At 45.0% G+C, this 13,275-nt stretch overlaps 1 protein-coding gene across 3 annotated transcripts in view; it reads right to left on the reverse strand.

Annotated features, from left to right (window-relative positions):
* LRMDA (leucine rich melanocyte differentiation associated) overlaps window positions 1-13,275 on the reverse strand; it is a 941,975-nt gene that overhangs the window by 141,439 nt on the left and 787,261 nt on the right. For all 3 annotated transcript variants that reach the window (XM_077345966.1, XM_077345968.1, XM_077345967.1), the window contains one exon: window positions 3,958-4,042. In XM_077345966.1, coding sequence (XP_077202081.1) covers window positions 3,958-4,042 — 85 coding nt within the window. The remainder of the gene's footprint in view (window positions 1-3,957; window positions 4,043-13,275) is intronic.

Genomic DNA, 13,275 nt, shown 5'->3' on the forward strand with positions numbered 1-13,275 from the left:
TAAGAGTTGAGTTGAGGCTCTGACAATTCCGTTTTCTAATGTTATTGTTTTGATCATGTTATTGTTGTTATAAAGTTGTTACTGTTATCACCTGTTATCATATGTTATCTGTATCTTCTCTTGTTCCCTGTAAACCGCCCTGAGCCTTCAGGGAAGGCGGTATATAAATACAATAAATAAATACTACATAGTCCACTATGCAACCACGTTTATTATGTCGATATTCCATAGACTTAAATATATTATATTTTGGCAGTGGTGAGGGGTTCTGACCAGAAGGGCTCAGGCTATACTGATCTCAGCCAACTTTAGATGCTAAGCAGGGTCAGCCTTGATTAGTTCTTGGAAAGGAGACCACCAAGATATGCAGAGGCACCCTGTGGCAAACCTCCTCTGAACGTCTCTGGCCTTGGAAGCCCTTTGGGGTAAGCCGGCTGCAGCTTGACGGCACTTTCTGCCACCCTTGGAGAAGGAGGATGAGATCAGGGCTATGTTTTGCCCGGTCCCCAGGTTGCTTCTCTGCCATGTCAGGTTCTTTGGCATTTGGGGAAAGACTGCCAACTAAACAGCGTAGGAAAGGTATCGTTTCATTAATGCAGCTTGGAAAACTGCATAGAGAAGAAGAAGAAGAAGAAGAAGAAGAAGAAGAAGAAGAAGAAGAAGAAGAAGAAGAAGAAGAAGAAGAAGAAGAAGAAGTTGGTTCTTATATGCCGCTTTTCTCTACCCGAAGGAGGCTCAAAGCGGCTTACACTTGCCTTCCCTTTTCTCTCCCCACAACAGACACCCTGTGAGGTAGATGAGACTGAGAGAGCCCTGATATCACTGCTCGGTTAGAACAGCTTTATCAGAGAGGTGGCGAGCCCAAGAAAGTATCCCCTTCATGGTTTTTCCTTTGTGCTGAACAATAAAACGGGAGGGGGGGGGGAGTGGAGAAACGAAAGTTGAAATTGTGAAAATGGAGCCAAAGCCCAGATGATGTTGGTTCGTCCCGAGCTCTGAGCAGGGATCCTTTCCAGCTGCCTCAAGTGGCCCCAGAAGAGTTCCCGACTCTTGCAACCAGGCCCCTCTGGAGAGGAGCAGAGGCAGCATTCCTTTCCTCCCTTCGCTTCACTTGCCGAAAAGCAGCCAATATTTACATGTGCAATAGCTGATTCAATCTTTTGTGTGAGGCCGAGGCCGTCCAGGGAATAGGAAAAGACCTCGAGAGTGGGATTCGAAAATGGCATGTTTATATGTTCCATTCCTTTCTTGGTACACTCTTGACTCCAATTAAGAGCGCTTAAGGGCTGGCGAGCTCAGAGGTCTTCCTTAGAAGCTTTGATGGCTCATACGCAGCCTTTCCCGTAGACCGTTCCAAGCTCAATTCACAACACCTGGATTTCTGGAAAGCGTTCCTTAATTATTATTTCCTTGCGGATATAAACAGGCCATCTGTCCAAGGGAGCCCATAGTGTCTTGCTTAAACCAGCTTTACCTAACCCTTGGCTATCTCCTCGCCTCCTGCTTGCTAGCGTGCAAATCTGGCCAGTAGTTAACGTATGTTTTACAGTCTGCCTTGACATCACAGAAACTTGAATGTGCTTAACTTGGGCCAGAATGTGCTCACACATGTCCAAAATACGGGGACAGTGGGAAGGGGTGTCAAATGGCGGCCAACTTACGGTGACCCCTTGTGGAATTCCAAGGCAAGAGATGAACAGAGGTGACTGGCCATTGTCTACCTCTGACCATGCTATTCCTCGGAGGTCTCCTGACCCTGTTTAGCTTCAAAAATCTGACAAGATCTGGCTAGCCTGGGTCATCCCGGTCAGAGTTTGCAATAGAAGCCCCATATTTTTTTGGGGGGGGGGGGGTTGTTGGAGGGGGGTTGCTGATTTTAATGTATCAAACACTCTGTATAAAGCCAAATGAAACACTGTACACAATGAACTATGTATGGTTCAGCTACTGGATAGATAAATCTGGAAAGTGAGCAAAAGATATAGAGCAATGGCTCAGAAACTTTTTCGGGCTGACACCCCCCTGGGTCCTAGGCCACATCCCTAGTGCCGCCACCCCTCCCGCTCGCACACATACACAAACACACCTCTTTCCTGGTGTTAGGTCAACTGCAAATTCAAAACACACTATCTTGCCTACACACCTTTTTTTTTGTTGTTGAACCGTCGCCATATAACCTCTTTGTAAAAGTCATTTGTAAAAGCCACTTTGGGTCCTCACTGGATTCAGTTCATAGAATCATAGAGTTGGAAGGGACCTCCTGGGTCATCTAGTCCAACCCCCTGCACTATGCAGGACACCCACAACCCTATCGCTCACCCACTGTCACCTGCCACCCCCTTGAGCCTCCACAGAATCAGCCTCTCCGTCAGATGGCTCTCCAGACTCTGTTTAAAAGTTTCCAAGGGAGAACCTACCACCTCCCGAGGAAGCCTGTTCCACTGAGGAGAAAGACAGACCGGGAAAGAGAGAGAGAAGCAAGCAATGGGAAATCCCATGGCCAGGAGCAAGCAGGAGAAGTTTTTCCAGCCTCCCAAAGATGGAGACTTTGGGGGAAGGGTTGCCAACCCTGGGTGAAGAAATTCCTGGAGATCTGCGGTAGAGCCTGGGAAAGACAGAGTCTGAGGAGGGGAAGGAGCTCAGGAGGAACAGGATCCCATCATATCAGTACTGGTCAGTACTGGAATGGGAGATGGCCAAGGAAGTCCAGGATCACCACTACCCAGAGGCAGGCAATGGCTAGCCACCCTGGAACATCTCTTGCTAGGAAAAGGCAGCCACAGCAGGAAGTGTCAGACTGCTGTCCCCCTCCTGCCCCCAAATCCCCCAAATTCCTCTCTGTCCCCCTGGAACCTTTCACTCCCCACCACAGGGGGGGCATACTGTCCACTTTGAGAACCCCTAATGTTGAGCGAACAGCCCTTGGGAGCCTCTTTTTCATGCCTCATTCCCTGGGCTAACAATGTAAGCCTACATGGGTGATCTTGGAGGATAGCAGAAGGACACAGAAGGATCATAAAATAATTCCTGCCACTGTTAAGGTCGCAAGACACTTTTCCTATTGCCCTCAAATTCATCGAACCCAACAAAAGACACATTGCTGGACAATACTGCAAAACAAGATGACCCAATAAAAAAGTTGGCTTAAAACTGATGAGGCCCATTCTGCTTTCTGATAAAGAATTCCCAATTGACCTGGTAGTTAACCTGATTGTTTCTTTCTGTCCCTAAATAATTTAACTTGACCATTTCAGCAGTTGACCCGCCCTCCAGTTTATGAAGATGCTCAACAACATCGCAACCAGCCGCCCAGTCTGTTTGTGCCCCCATCGACGGTCCAAACCGATGCCGCTCCTCACCACTTTCCTTCAAGTACCCAAGAGCCACGATTGCAGAATTCTATTGTAGCTGGGTTAAAACAACAACCACGAGAACTACACCAAGAGCCATTTGCTCAGCCACCCTTCGGACATCTAATATTTGCGCTACTAAATGCAACTCCACCTTGCTGGACTCCGAGACCCACTTAAGCCTGACATTTTCCTATCAACATAGAGACACCCATCAGGTTTCAGGCCAGGAGCATCTTAAGGATCCACAAAATTTGCAGCGGAGAAGGAGCTTCCTTGTGAATCACTACTCGTTTCTTCAGATTCCCTCTTTTCTCCTGCTCCAGACCAATGAACGTAGCTACCCATTGGCTATATGTAAGTTCATCACACTTTTGGTAACCATTGAGCAACAGATTCCTTTGCTCTACCTGTAGAGCACCTCTGCAGCCAGATTAATCTACTAAAAGTTCTATTCTTACCCCCTTGTCCACTTCTCATCAAAAGTGGGATGTTCTCAATGGAGGCTGCTTCCATAACCATAAGGAGGTCTCATGGTCCTTGACAACGAAGCACCATCGCCTCGGAATCACATGGAAGAAAGATTTTGTTTTTGTTTTTACTTTACCTCTGTGGTTGGTAAGGTCCCTTGATCCAGATGGAAGGGGAGTATACTGCCCTTGGGGGGAACTGGAAGCACCATCGCTTGAAGGCTGGAAGAAGAATAAAATAACCGAAATAAATCATAAGAAGTTTACATGCGCATCCATAAACGATGGCCAGTCATACAGGATATTGGAAATAGCTCTCCGTGCGAAGTCTCCTGACTTGAAACTCAAACTGAAACTCCCTTCACCACAGAATTTGAGTCCTTTAAGATCTACAAAGATTTATTCAAGGTGTGAGCTTCCATGTGCGGGCAATTTCCTCAGACAAAATAGAGCAAAGGTAAACTGCAAAGAATTATCATATGTCATAATATGGCATAATTTTGATATTATGATACAGTTTACTAATTTGCCACTAATTTACCTTTTCTATATATCTGTTTGTGTAAGAGCCTCTTGTGGTGCAGAGTGGTAAGGCAGCCGTCTGAAAGCTTTGCCCATGAGGCTGGGAGTTCGATCCCAGCAGCCGGCTCAAGGTTGACTCAGCCTTCCCTCCTTCCGAGGTCGGTAAAATGAGTACCCAGCTTGCTGGCGGGTAAAGGGTAATGACTGGGGAAGGCACCGGCAAACCACCCCGTATTGAGTCTGCCATGAAAACGCTGGAGGGCGTCACCCCAAGGGTCAGACATGACCCGGTGCTTGCACAGGGGATACCTTTACCTTTACCTTTTATATATCTGTATACTCTCATGATTCTTGTTCCATTTTGTTTGAGGAAGTGTGCATGCACACTAAACCTCAGATACATCTTTGTTGGCCTTAAAGGTGCTACTAGACTCAATTTTTCTTGTGCTACTTCAGATCAACATGGCTACTCACTTGAATCTATCTTCACCATGGGGTTAGTGAGACAGATAGGAACACTGACCTCTCACCTTCTGATCTCACTGACATGTCCCTAGAGGGTAATTTCCTGTTCCTTGAGTCTTCATTCCTCTTCTCCTATATATACTAAAACTAATATCACAGAGACTAGAAGACCAGGATACCCAGATTCTGGGCTCCTCTAAAAACAGTGCATGTTCTCCCCGCTTCTGGGATATTCCCTTAACATACAAATCCATGCCCATGTATCTCCAAATTTTGGAGACACACCAGTTAAGAAGAGCATTTCTAGTAGCTCGCTTAAACATAGAATCATAGAATCATTGAGTTGGAAATCATAGAGTTGGAAGGGGCCATATAGGCCATCTAGTCCAACCCCCTGCTCAACGCAGGATCAGCCCTGAGCATCCTAAAGCATCCAAGAAAAGTGTGTATCCAACCTTTGCTTGAAGGCGGCCAGTGAGGGGGAGCTCACCACCTCCTTAGGCAGCCTATTCCACTGCTGAACTACTCTGGCTGTGAAAAATTTCCTTCAAATGTCACCCGAGGTAGATTTTTGAAGATCCCTCCTCAGGAGAGGTACTGTTTACATGGGTGTAGTGTCCCTGACACGTTGTACCATATACTTCTCGTGTGTCCTAAGTTTGAAGTATATCGTCGCTCGTTAGCTAATTATCTGAAGAAATTGAAATTCAGCTGTGTTAATGAGAAACACTGGATTAAAATGATACTAAATGTGAGGGACTCAGCAACTATTGAAAAAGTAGCAAAGTTTTTCCTGGCAATTTTAAATGAAAATCTTTTACGATAGATTTTACATCTGGAACCGTTTGAAATTTTTGTCTTATGCTTTGTAATTTTATGCCAATAAAGGTACTCTGAACCTGAATCTCCTCCATTCCTCTCCCCTGCAACATCATGGAGCAGAAATGCCCTAAGCACCTCTCTCTATCCAGCTATTTAGATTAGATTTGGATCTTCTCTTTACCTCCAAGTATACAGAATTAAGTTCACTAATAGTTACTCTATTAGTTAAGTACTACCTTGGTAAATGTGCTTTTCTGTCTTTCTTGTTTTCTCACCGCAGGTACTCTGCCTACACGGCGCTTACTAGCCATACCAGGCACTCTGCTAACTTTCGGGATATTAGGACGATACCACAAGTCTACCAATATTTAACATCTGTCTCAGGACACCATGAGCCGCAATTATCTGATATACTGTTTGAGCGACAAAGCTGAGTTTGAAAGCCTGATGCCAGGAATGGATTCAGAATTCTGGTGGGATGTAGCCACAGAGATTTCAACCAACTCATGTGATGAACCAGAGTCCCTCCATTATAGTAGCTTTTAAGATTTCTTCCTCCTCCACTCTAATTTTTAAACTCTATGGTCTTTTATCTTTAAACAGTGAAGATGTTCTTCCTGTATGAAGACCATTTGGTTAGGGATGCAAATAGATAATCAATTGCTGACAGCAGTTAGTGGAATCTTGCCCTTTTTTCCCAAGGGAAATTGCTGAAATGCAAGTTATTACAACACTCAGAACAATGGAATCCCCAGGACTCAACAGGGACATTGGTTTCCTAACTCACTATATATGCTAACCTGCATTCTTTACAAGCTCTAAGAAATTCCTCTGTATTTTAATTTATCTCTTATTTGGAATAATTGATTTGAACAAGTAGACTGTACTTTAACTTAAGAAAGGCATTAGTTCCTTAACCCACTACATATGCTAACCTACATTCTCAACAATCCCTCAAAAAGGTCAAATGTTCTCTGTATTTTAATTTATCTCTTAATTAGAATAAATGATTTGAACAAGTAGATTGTAATGTAACTAATACTAGTATGTGCAAAATTGTTTGGAATAATATAAATATGCTTTTCTTTGGTATGTGAACAGAGACAGACAAATGCTCCACTTCAAGATGCTTCCATGTTTGAGAGGACATGCAGGGGACAAAAGAGCAAGGTCTCAGTCTGCTGTCAGCAATTGATTATCCATTTGTCCATTATTCTCTTAATGCAGGCATATATATTGTATGCCAAATGTTTCCCATGCAATTCAATCTCAAGTGAATACAAACAAATCCTAATTACTGTCCCCCCCCCATTTATCTCTGGAATCTGTTAACCATTTTTATTATGCTGTATGTTAATTTACTCTCACACTCTACCTATAAGTTTGAAAGCTTGAATCAAACTTTGTTGGTCTCAAAGGTGCCCCTGGACTCTAAATTTGCTCTGCTACTTAAGACCAACATGGCTACCCACTTGAATATGTTCAACTGTTTCTGTCATCTTTGCCTCACAACAGATGCACCTCTTGAAAAGAGCTTTCAGAGCCATTAGAAGCCAAAGACCACCCTAGCAAACCAGGGAAGCAAGGCCTCTTCTGCATGATGGATAAGCTGATGAAAACTCACTAAATACACTGTTGTTTTTCTGATCTCTGCACAGAAGAGTGAATTTACTCCGCAAAACTGATTTTGCTCTGCATGGTGAGCTGCCTCTTCAGTGCTTTAAGCCTCTTTTAAGCGTTGTTCCTGAAAGAAGCTTTTCACCGATTCATTTATCTCCTGCCTGCCTTAGACGGACTATTAGTCATGCAGAGAAGCTCCTTAGTTATGCAGATTAGTGACTGCATTAGAGAACAAAGCGGAGTTGGCAAAACTACAGGGGGCAGGACTATGAATTGTTTCATGCAGAGAGCATTGCAACGTGGTTTTTCAACAGACTATATTCAATGCAGAACAACGATTGTAATATAATAATGCGATCTAACCTGGTTGTTTTTTAAACTGTTTTATTTGGCTCCATGCAGAATACCTCCAACTCATCACAACGCAAAAAACAGAAGTCTTCCCAAAAATGACCTTTTCCTTTGGTGGCAAAAGAGGAACTGAGAGTGGGGGCACTGCTGCATTGCAGCAGGTAGTCCCTGGGTGGGTACACGTTTCTGGCTCAGGCATGTGGCGCCCCTTGGAGGCCTTTAGTTGTAAGAGCCTCTCCCATGGCACGCCTGCTCATGCAGGACTTGAGACTGATGACAAACTATTAACTTAGAGCAGGGGTAGTCAAACTGCGGCCCTCCAGATGTCCGTGGACTACAGTTCCCAGGAGCCCCTGCCAGTGAATGCTGGCAGGGGCTCCTGGGAATTGTAGTCCACGGACATCTGGAGGGCCGCAGTTTGACTACCCCTGACTTAGAGCATGACACATCAAACTTGGTAATGGCGTTAACTTATGAGCTTTCTAAAAACGGACTATGAAATAAATTTTGGGGTAATCAACTGCTATTTGAACGTGTGTCTCTGTGTTGTGGCTGACTCCTGGCTAAGTTTAACTGGAAGTGCTGGGGATTGAACTTGGGGGCTTCCACCCAGGCAAGAAAATGAGCGCACTCTGGTTTTGGATTGCAGACAAGTCCGATGTTTCCGGCGAGTCCCAAATAGTATGCAAAGTGCAGGTCCTCACACTCCACTTTATTTTGACTTTGTCTGCAAATCTAGGGCAGTATGTTTAAGCTTTTGTCACTTATTTAAAGAATGACCTTTCCCCTCTGAAAAGTTCCTCTAACCGAGCAGAAAGGGGGGGGGGGAGGCAGCTCCATTTTAGACCTTTCAGATATTTTCCTGCCCGCTCAAGAGCTCATAGTTGAAACCATGATAATACCAAAGATTTCTCTTCAATACTTTTAATCTCAATTTAGGCTGTTGACAGTTTGATGATAGCTCTTCTTAAAATTACTGGAAGGAAACTCTGCCTTTTCAGCAAATACCACTGACAGATCAGAAATTCAAGAACTTCTAAAAAAGATACTGAAGCGAAGGGACAATTTGGCTTTATTTTTTCCGTGTTAAGAAAAGGAAGAACTGACAGATTTCTTACAAGCCTTCTCCTGGTTTTCTGAACAAATAATAGCCTCATTGCCTTAACACTTAAGCATTTGGTTACAAATGCTGGCAAATCCCATAAGGGGACGACTTCCCTGATGACAAACCCCGATTCAAATAATTTGAATTAAATCTGAATGAAAGCTGAAAGATCGACAATAGATTCCCTTTCTGAAACAAATACCTTTAATGATACCGTGCCCTTCCCCTGTTTTCCAGATGTGGTTGTGCCCCTTTTTATATTCACGACAATGTTTTGATGCGGGAAAGATTGGCACACGTCAGATGCGGCATATAGACAGTTTAGACAGCCACATCTGAAGTTTCAGTTACACTGCAAAAGTGACCTTGCTCAGAGATAAAGAGAAAGGGGGGGGGGTTGGAATGCTAACGGAAAACCAGAATGCTTTAGCAGGCAACAAATGGAATCTACCTCAACAGGTCCATGCACCGATCCATTCCAGATACTACCCAGAAGAAACTGAAATCCTATCTCACATTAATCTGTTCTGGACCAAGCATGAATGTAGGACAAAATGCTGCAGAATTAACTTGAGCTCCAGGGTCCCCAACTTGGTCCCCAGGGGCACCAGGGCACCTAGGAACACCTTTCCTGGCACCCACAAATTGTTGGTCCTAGGCATGGTCAGGATGAGGTTTGCGCCCAGCAAGGCTGCTAATTAGCTGTGAAGACTAAAAAGCATCGAACTTAAATGTTGTAGAGTTCCATGAGATTTGTGTACAACCTTGCTTCCTGTGCCTGCCAAATCCTGCAAAGAGAAGCCAAGCCAGCAGTCCCTGTTGCTTCCCTCCCTTTTGACGGTAGGGGTAGGGAAAGGGAGGTTTCAATGGCTGCTGTTGTTGCCACCCAATGAGCATTTAATTGATTGGGTGTTGGGCAAGGTGATCTGACTACGGCACTCTATTAGCAGCTATGAGACCCACATCCAGCTTCATGCCAAAGATTACATCCAGGGTGGGCCCCACTTGATGGGTAGGACCAGTGACAAACTACAGGAACCTTAGCACTGCCATGGAAGACGCAAGGCCTGGATTGGGACCAGAGGCAGGCTCCTTTGCATGCACCCCAAGAGAAGCACCCTGGGATTCTGCAATGCCCCGGCAGTTGCTACTTCTACTATTACTGTTGTAGTTATTATTATATTGGATTTTTATACCATCTCTCCCATAATAGGCAGTGTACAACGTAACTGAAAATACATAAAACAGTTTAATTCATTTACATGTAAATTTAAAATGTAACCATCTACTCACTAACAATTAAACAACCTAATTATCTAACAACCAACATCCTAATCCAGAAATAATTTGTCATTTCCTGCCTGTGGACAATAGCACTGACGTCTGTCCAGTGGCACGGAAAAAGACATCTGCTGGTGCATTAGGCAGGGTGTATCTCAGCCAGATGATCAATTTCTTAAATCCTTCCCACCCCAGGTGCACACACTCAATGCCTTGGATCTTTGGGGAGGGGAGTGTCCTGTGGGACAAAGCTTCCTGGAAAAGCATCTTTCAGGGTGACCGTTTCACCCTCCTTTGGCCAGGTCTCACTCACGCACACCAAGGCTAACTTGTGGCCTTTAATTGACAAAGTTCCTGAACTGGGTGATTCCACTTGGCCTCACCCCCTGCATCCCTTGTGATGGAGCAAAGATTAGAGCAGGCCTGATCATTCTTGCATCTCTGACCTCTTTTTAAAAATGCTTCCTCTCACCACCATACCTCCCCTGTCCCCAGATATCTGTGACCCCAGTCCCTCACTAGCCTTCCCCCAACCACCCTTCACCTCTCTGTTTCTTCCACTCTACCCCACCCACCCATCCAGCATCAGACCAAACCCTAAGGAAGTGGTGAGTTCTCTCTCACTGATTGTCTTCAAGCAACAGGTGGACAGATATTTATCCAGAATGCTTTAGCCCAGAGGTTCTCAACCTTCCTAATGCTGTGACCCTTTAAAACAGTTCCTCATGTTGTGGTGACCCCCAACCATAAAATTATGCAAGTGTTCTTTCACAGAAATTAAACCAAAACTGACCAATGGCGTGAAGATCCATTGTCCATGATTGTATATAAATTGTTTTTTCCCTGGGGTTTCTCAGTTCAGTTCTGCCTCTTGTCCCACCATGCTGATCTCACTCTTTTCCGGTGGTCCAGACAGACGAACGCTGATGAACGCTCTATCTTGATCTACCTCGCAAGGCTGTTGTGTGAATGGTACACCCCGGCCAAGCTGCTTTCCCTGCTGCGACCCCTGTGAAAGGGTCATTCGACCCCCAAAGTGGTCCTGACCCTCAGGTTGAGAACCACTGCTTTAGCCCAATCCTGCAGGGGGTTGGAGTAGAAGGCCTGTATGGACCTTTCCAGCTCTATGATTCTTTGGTTCTATTCTATGATTCTAACTGGACAAAGGCCATTTCAAGCCACAGTGATCAGACCACTGCTGAGCAGACCTCAAGCTGTTTGGCACAGTGGAGTTCTTGCAATAACATTGGCCTGTCAAAATGCCACAAGAGTCACAATAACCCCATAGGATTTTTCAAGGCACGAGGGAGTTTGCCATTGACTGCTTCTGTTGAGCAGCCGGGATTTCCACCAGGGCCCACCAAGCTTAGCTTTTGACAAAACCAGGCTAGGCTGAGCCATCCAAGTCAGGACAAGAGATGTCCAGAGGTGGCTTGTTGTTGTTGGCCTGTGTGTCGTGACCCTGGGCTTGCTTTACAGTCTCCCATCCAAGTATTAACCCAGATGGACCCTGCTTAGCTTCTAAGATCCAAAAAGGTCAGACTAGCATTAAACAAACAGTCTCTCCGGTAGCAAGTTTTTCTACCACCTCTGAAATAGAAACATGTGGTGGTCATTTTATTTTCATTTCAGCAAGGGCAATGGCTTATGAACAGGAAGATTCTATCCGACCGTTTGTCTTGCTTTACAGGATAAGAGGCTGCTGTATTCCAAGGAGGCCTGTTAACTGGGTATCTTTTCCACGTGCTCCTACCAGTGGTTACGCCCGTCGAGGCATCTCCCTACCTTTGACTCTTTAAATATTTATCCAGGAGATGTGAGAAATGGTGCTCATTTCTACGGCATGCCATAAATTCTTTACACATGCACGCACATCAATAACCATAATAGTCACTAATATATTGCATCTGACAAAAAATTTTTACAACACAGGAAGAAGAGCCATAAGCCAGCATCCTCTCCGAAAAACGATTCAGAGCTTGCCATGAGCTCTTGGCAGGAAGGACACTGGAAACCATTAACTGCATGTGCACCCACTTGCATCCCCTCCATTTCCACTGCTGAATACATTAAACACTGACGCACTTGTCACGACGAAGAGCAGATGGACTACAACAGACAGACGTGTGGTGAAATTCATTTTGGGGTTGCTCCCCCTGGTTAGAAGCTCCTTGTCAGTAGAAAACTGGAAAGTAAAACACATCTCCTTGATATCCTGGTTTTCTGTTTGCAGCTTTCAAAGCTGAAATCCATTCCTTGGAATTACCGACTTCTGAAGGCCGAAGGGATTGGTTATTGAATGCCCCGTTTTTTTCATGACTTGGTTAACTTTTTGTATCTCTCCTGAATCTCTGTGAGATTCCCTCTCCTCCCATTTCATTATTCGCATATTCTTCCACCAGGCATTTGGTTGAGACCAAGCATAACCAACAGCGACTGAAGGACCCCTGCTTCCCCCCCTCTCAGAGCTCCACCAGGGTGCTCTGGACCTGTTTGCACTGTTAAACTGTTGCATTGTTTATACTATTATATTGTTATATTGTTACAACTATTAGTTATTTATATTATTGTACAGTTATTCATATGCTAAGAGCCTCTTGTGGCGCAGAGTGGTAAGGCAATCGACATGCTGTCTGAAGCTCTGCCCATGAGGCTGGGAGTTCGATCCCAGCAGCCGGCTCAAGGTTGACTCAGCCTTCCATCCTTCCGAGGTCGGTAAAATGAGTACCCAGCTTGCTGGGGGGGGAACGGTAATGACTGGGGAAGGCACTGGCAAACCACCCCGTATTGAGTCTGCCATCAAAACGCTAGAGGGCGTCACCCCAAGGGTCAGACATGACTCGGTGCTTGCACGGGGGATACCTTTACTTTTACCTATTTTATCTTCTATTTTAAATTGAAATGTTTTAAAGCTATAAACTGTGGGAACAGGCAATATCCAGTGTACAAAGAGAAGAAGAGCCTGAAGGGGAAGCATGAAGACTATTAGGTAGGAGAGTCAGGTCAGGGACTTCCTTTCCTTTTAAGGGTTGCTTCTTGTCTGTCTCTAGATGGCTACTCTGAGGGGCAATTTCCTCCTTCTTCTCAGAAGCTTCTCTCTCTTTCTCTCTCCGCTAGGCACCCATGTAGACAGGCTATCTCTATGGTCGTTCCTTAAATAAATCCTTTTCTCCTAATCCTAAAATACAGAGTGTGCATATCTGTGACTGATTATGCATGGGCCAGAATGCCTGACGTGGCGGCGACAGGGCTTTGGGGAAAATCCCCGATTATGCCCGATGCCGCCACC

This window comes from Paroedura picta, chromosome 7, assembly GCF_049243985.1.
Source record: "Paroedura picta isolate Pp20150507F chromosome 7, Ppicta_v3.0, whole genome shotgun sequence".
Taxonomy (NCBI): Eukaryota; Metazoa; Chordata; class Lepidosauria; order Squamata; family Gekkonidae; genus Paroedura; species Paroedura picta.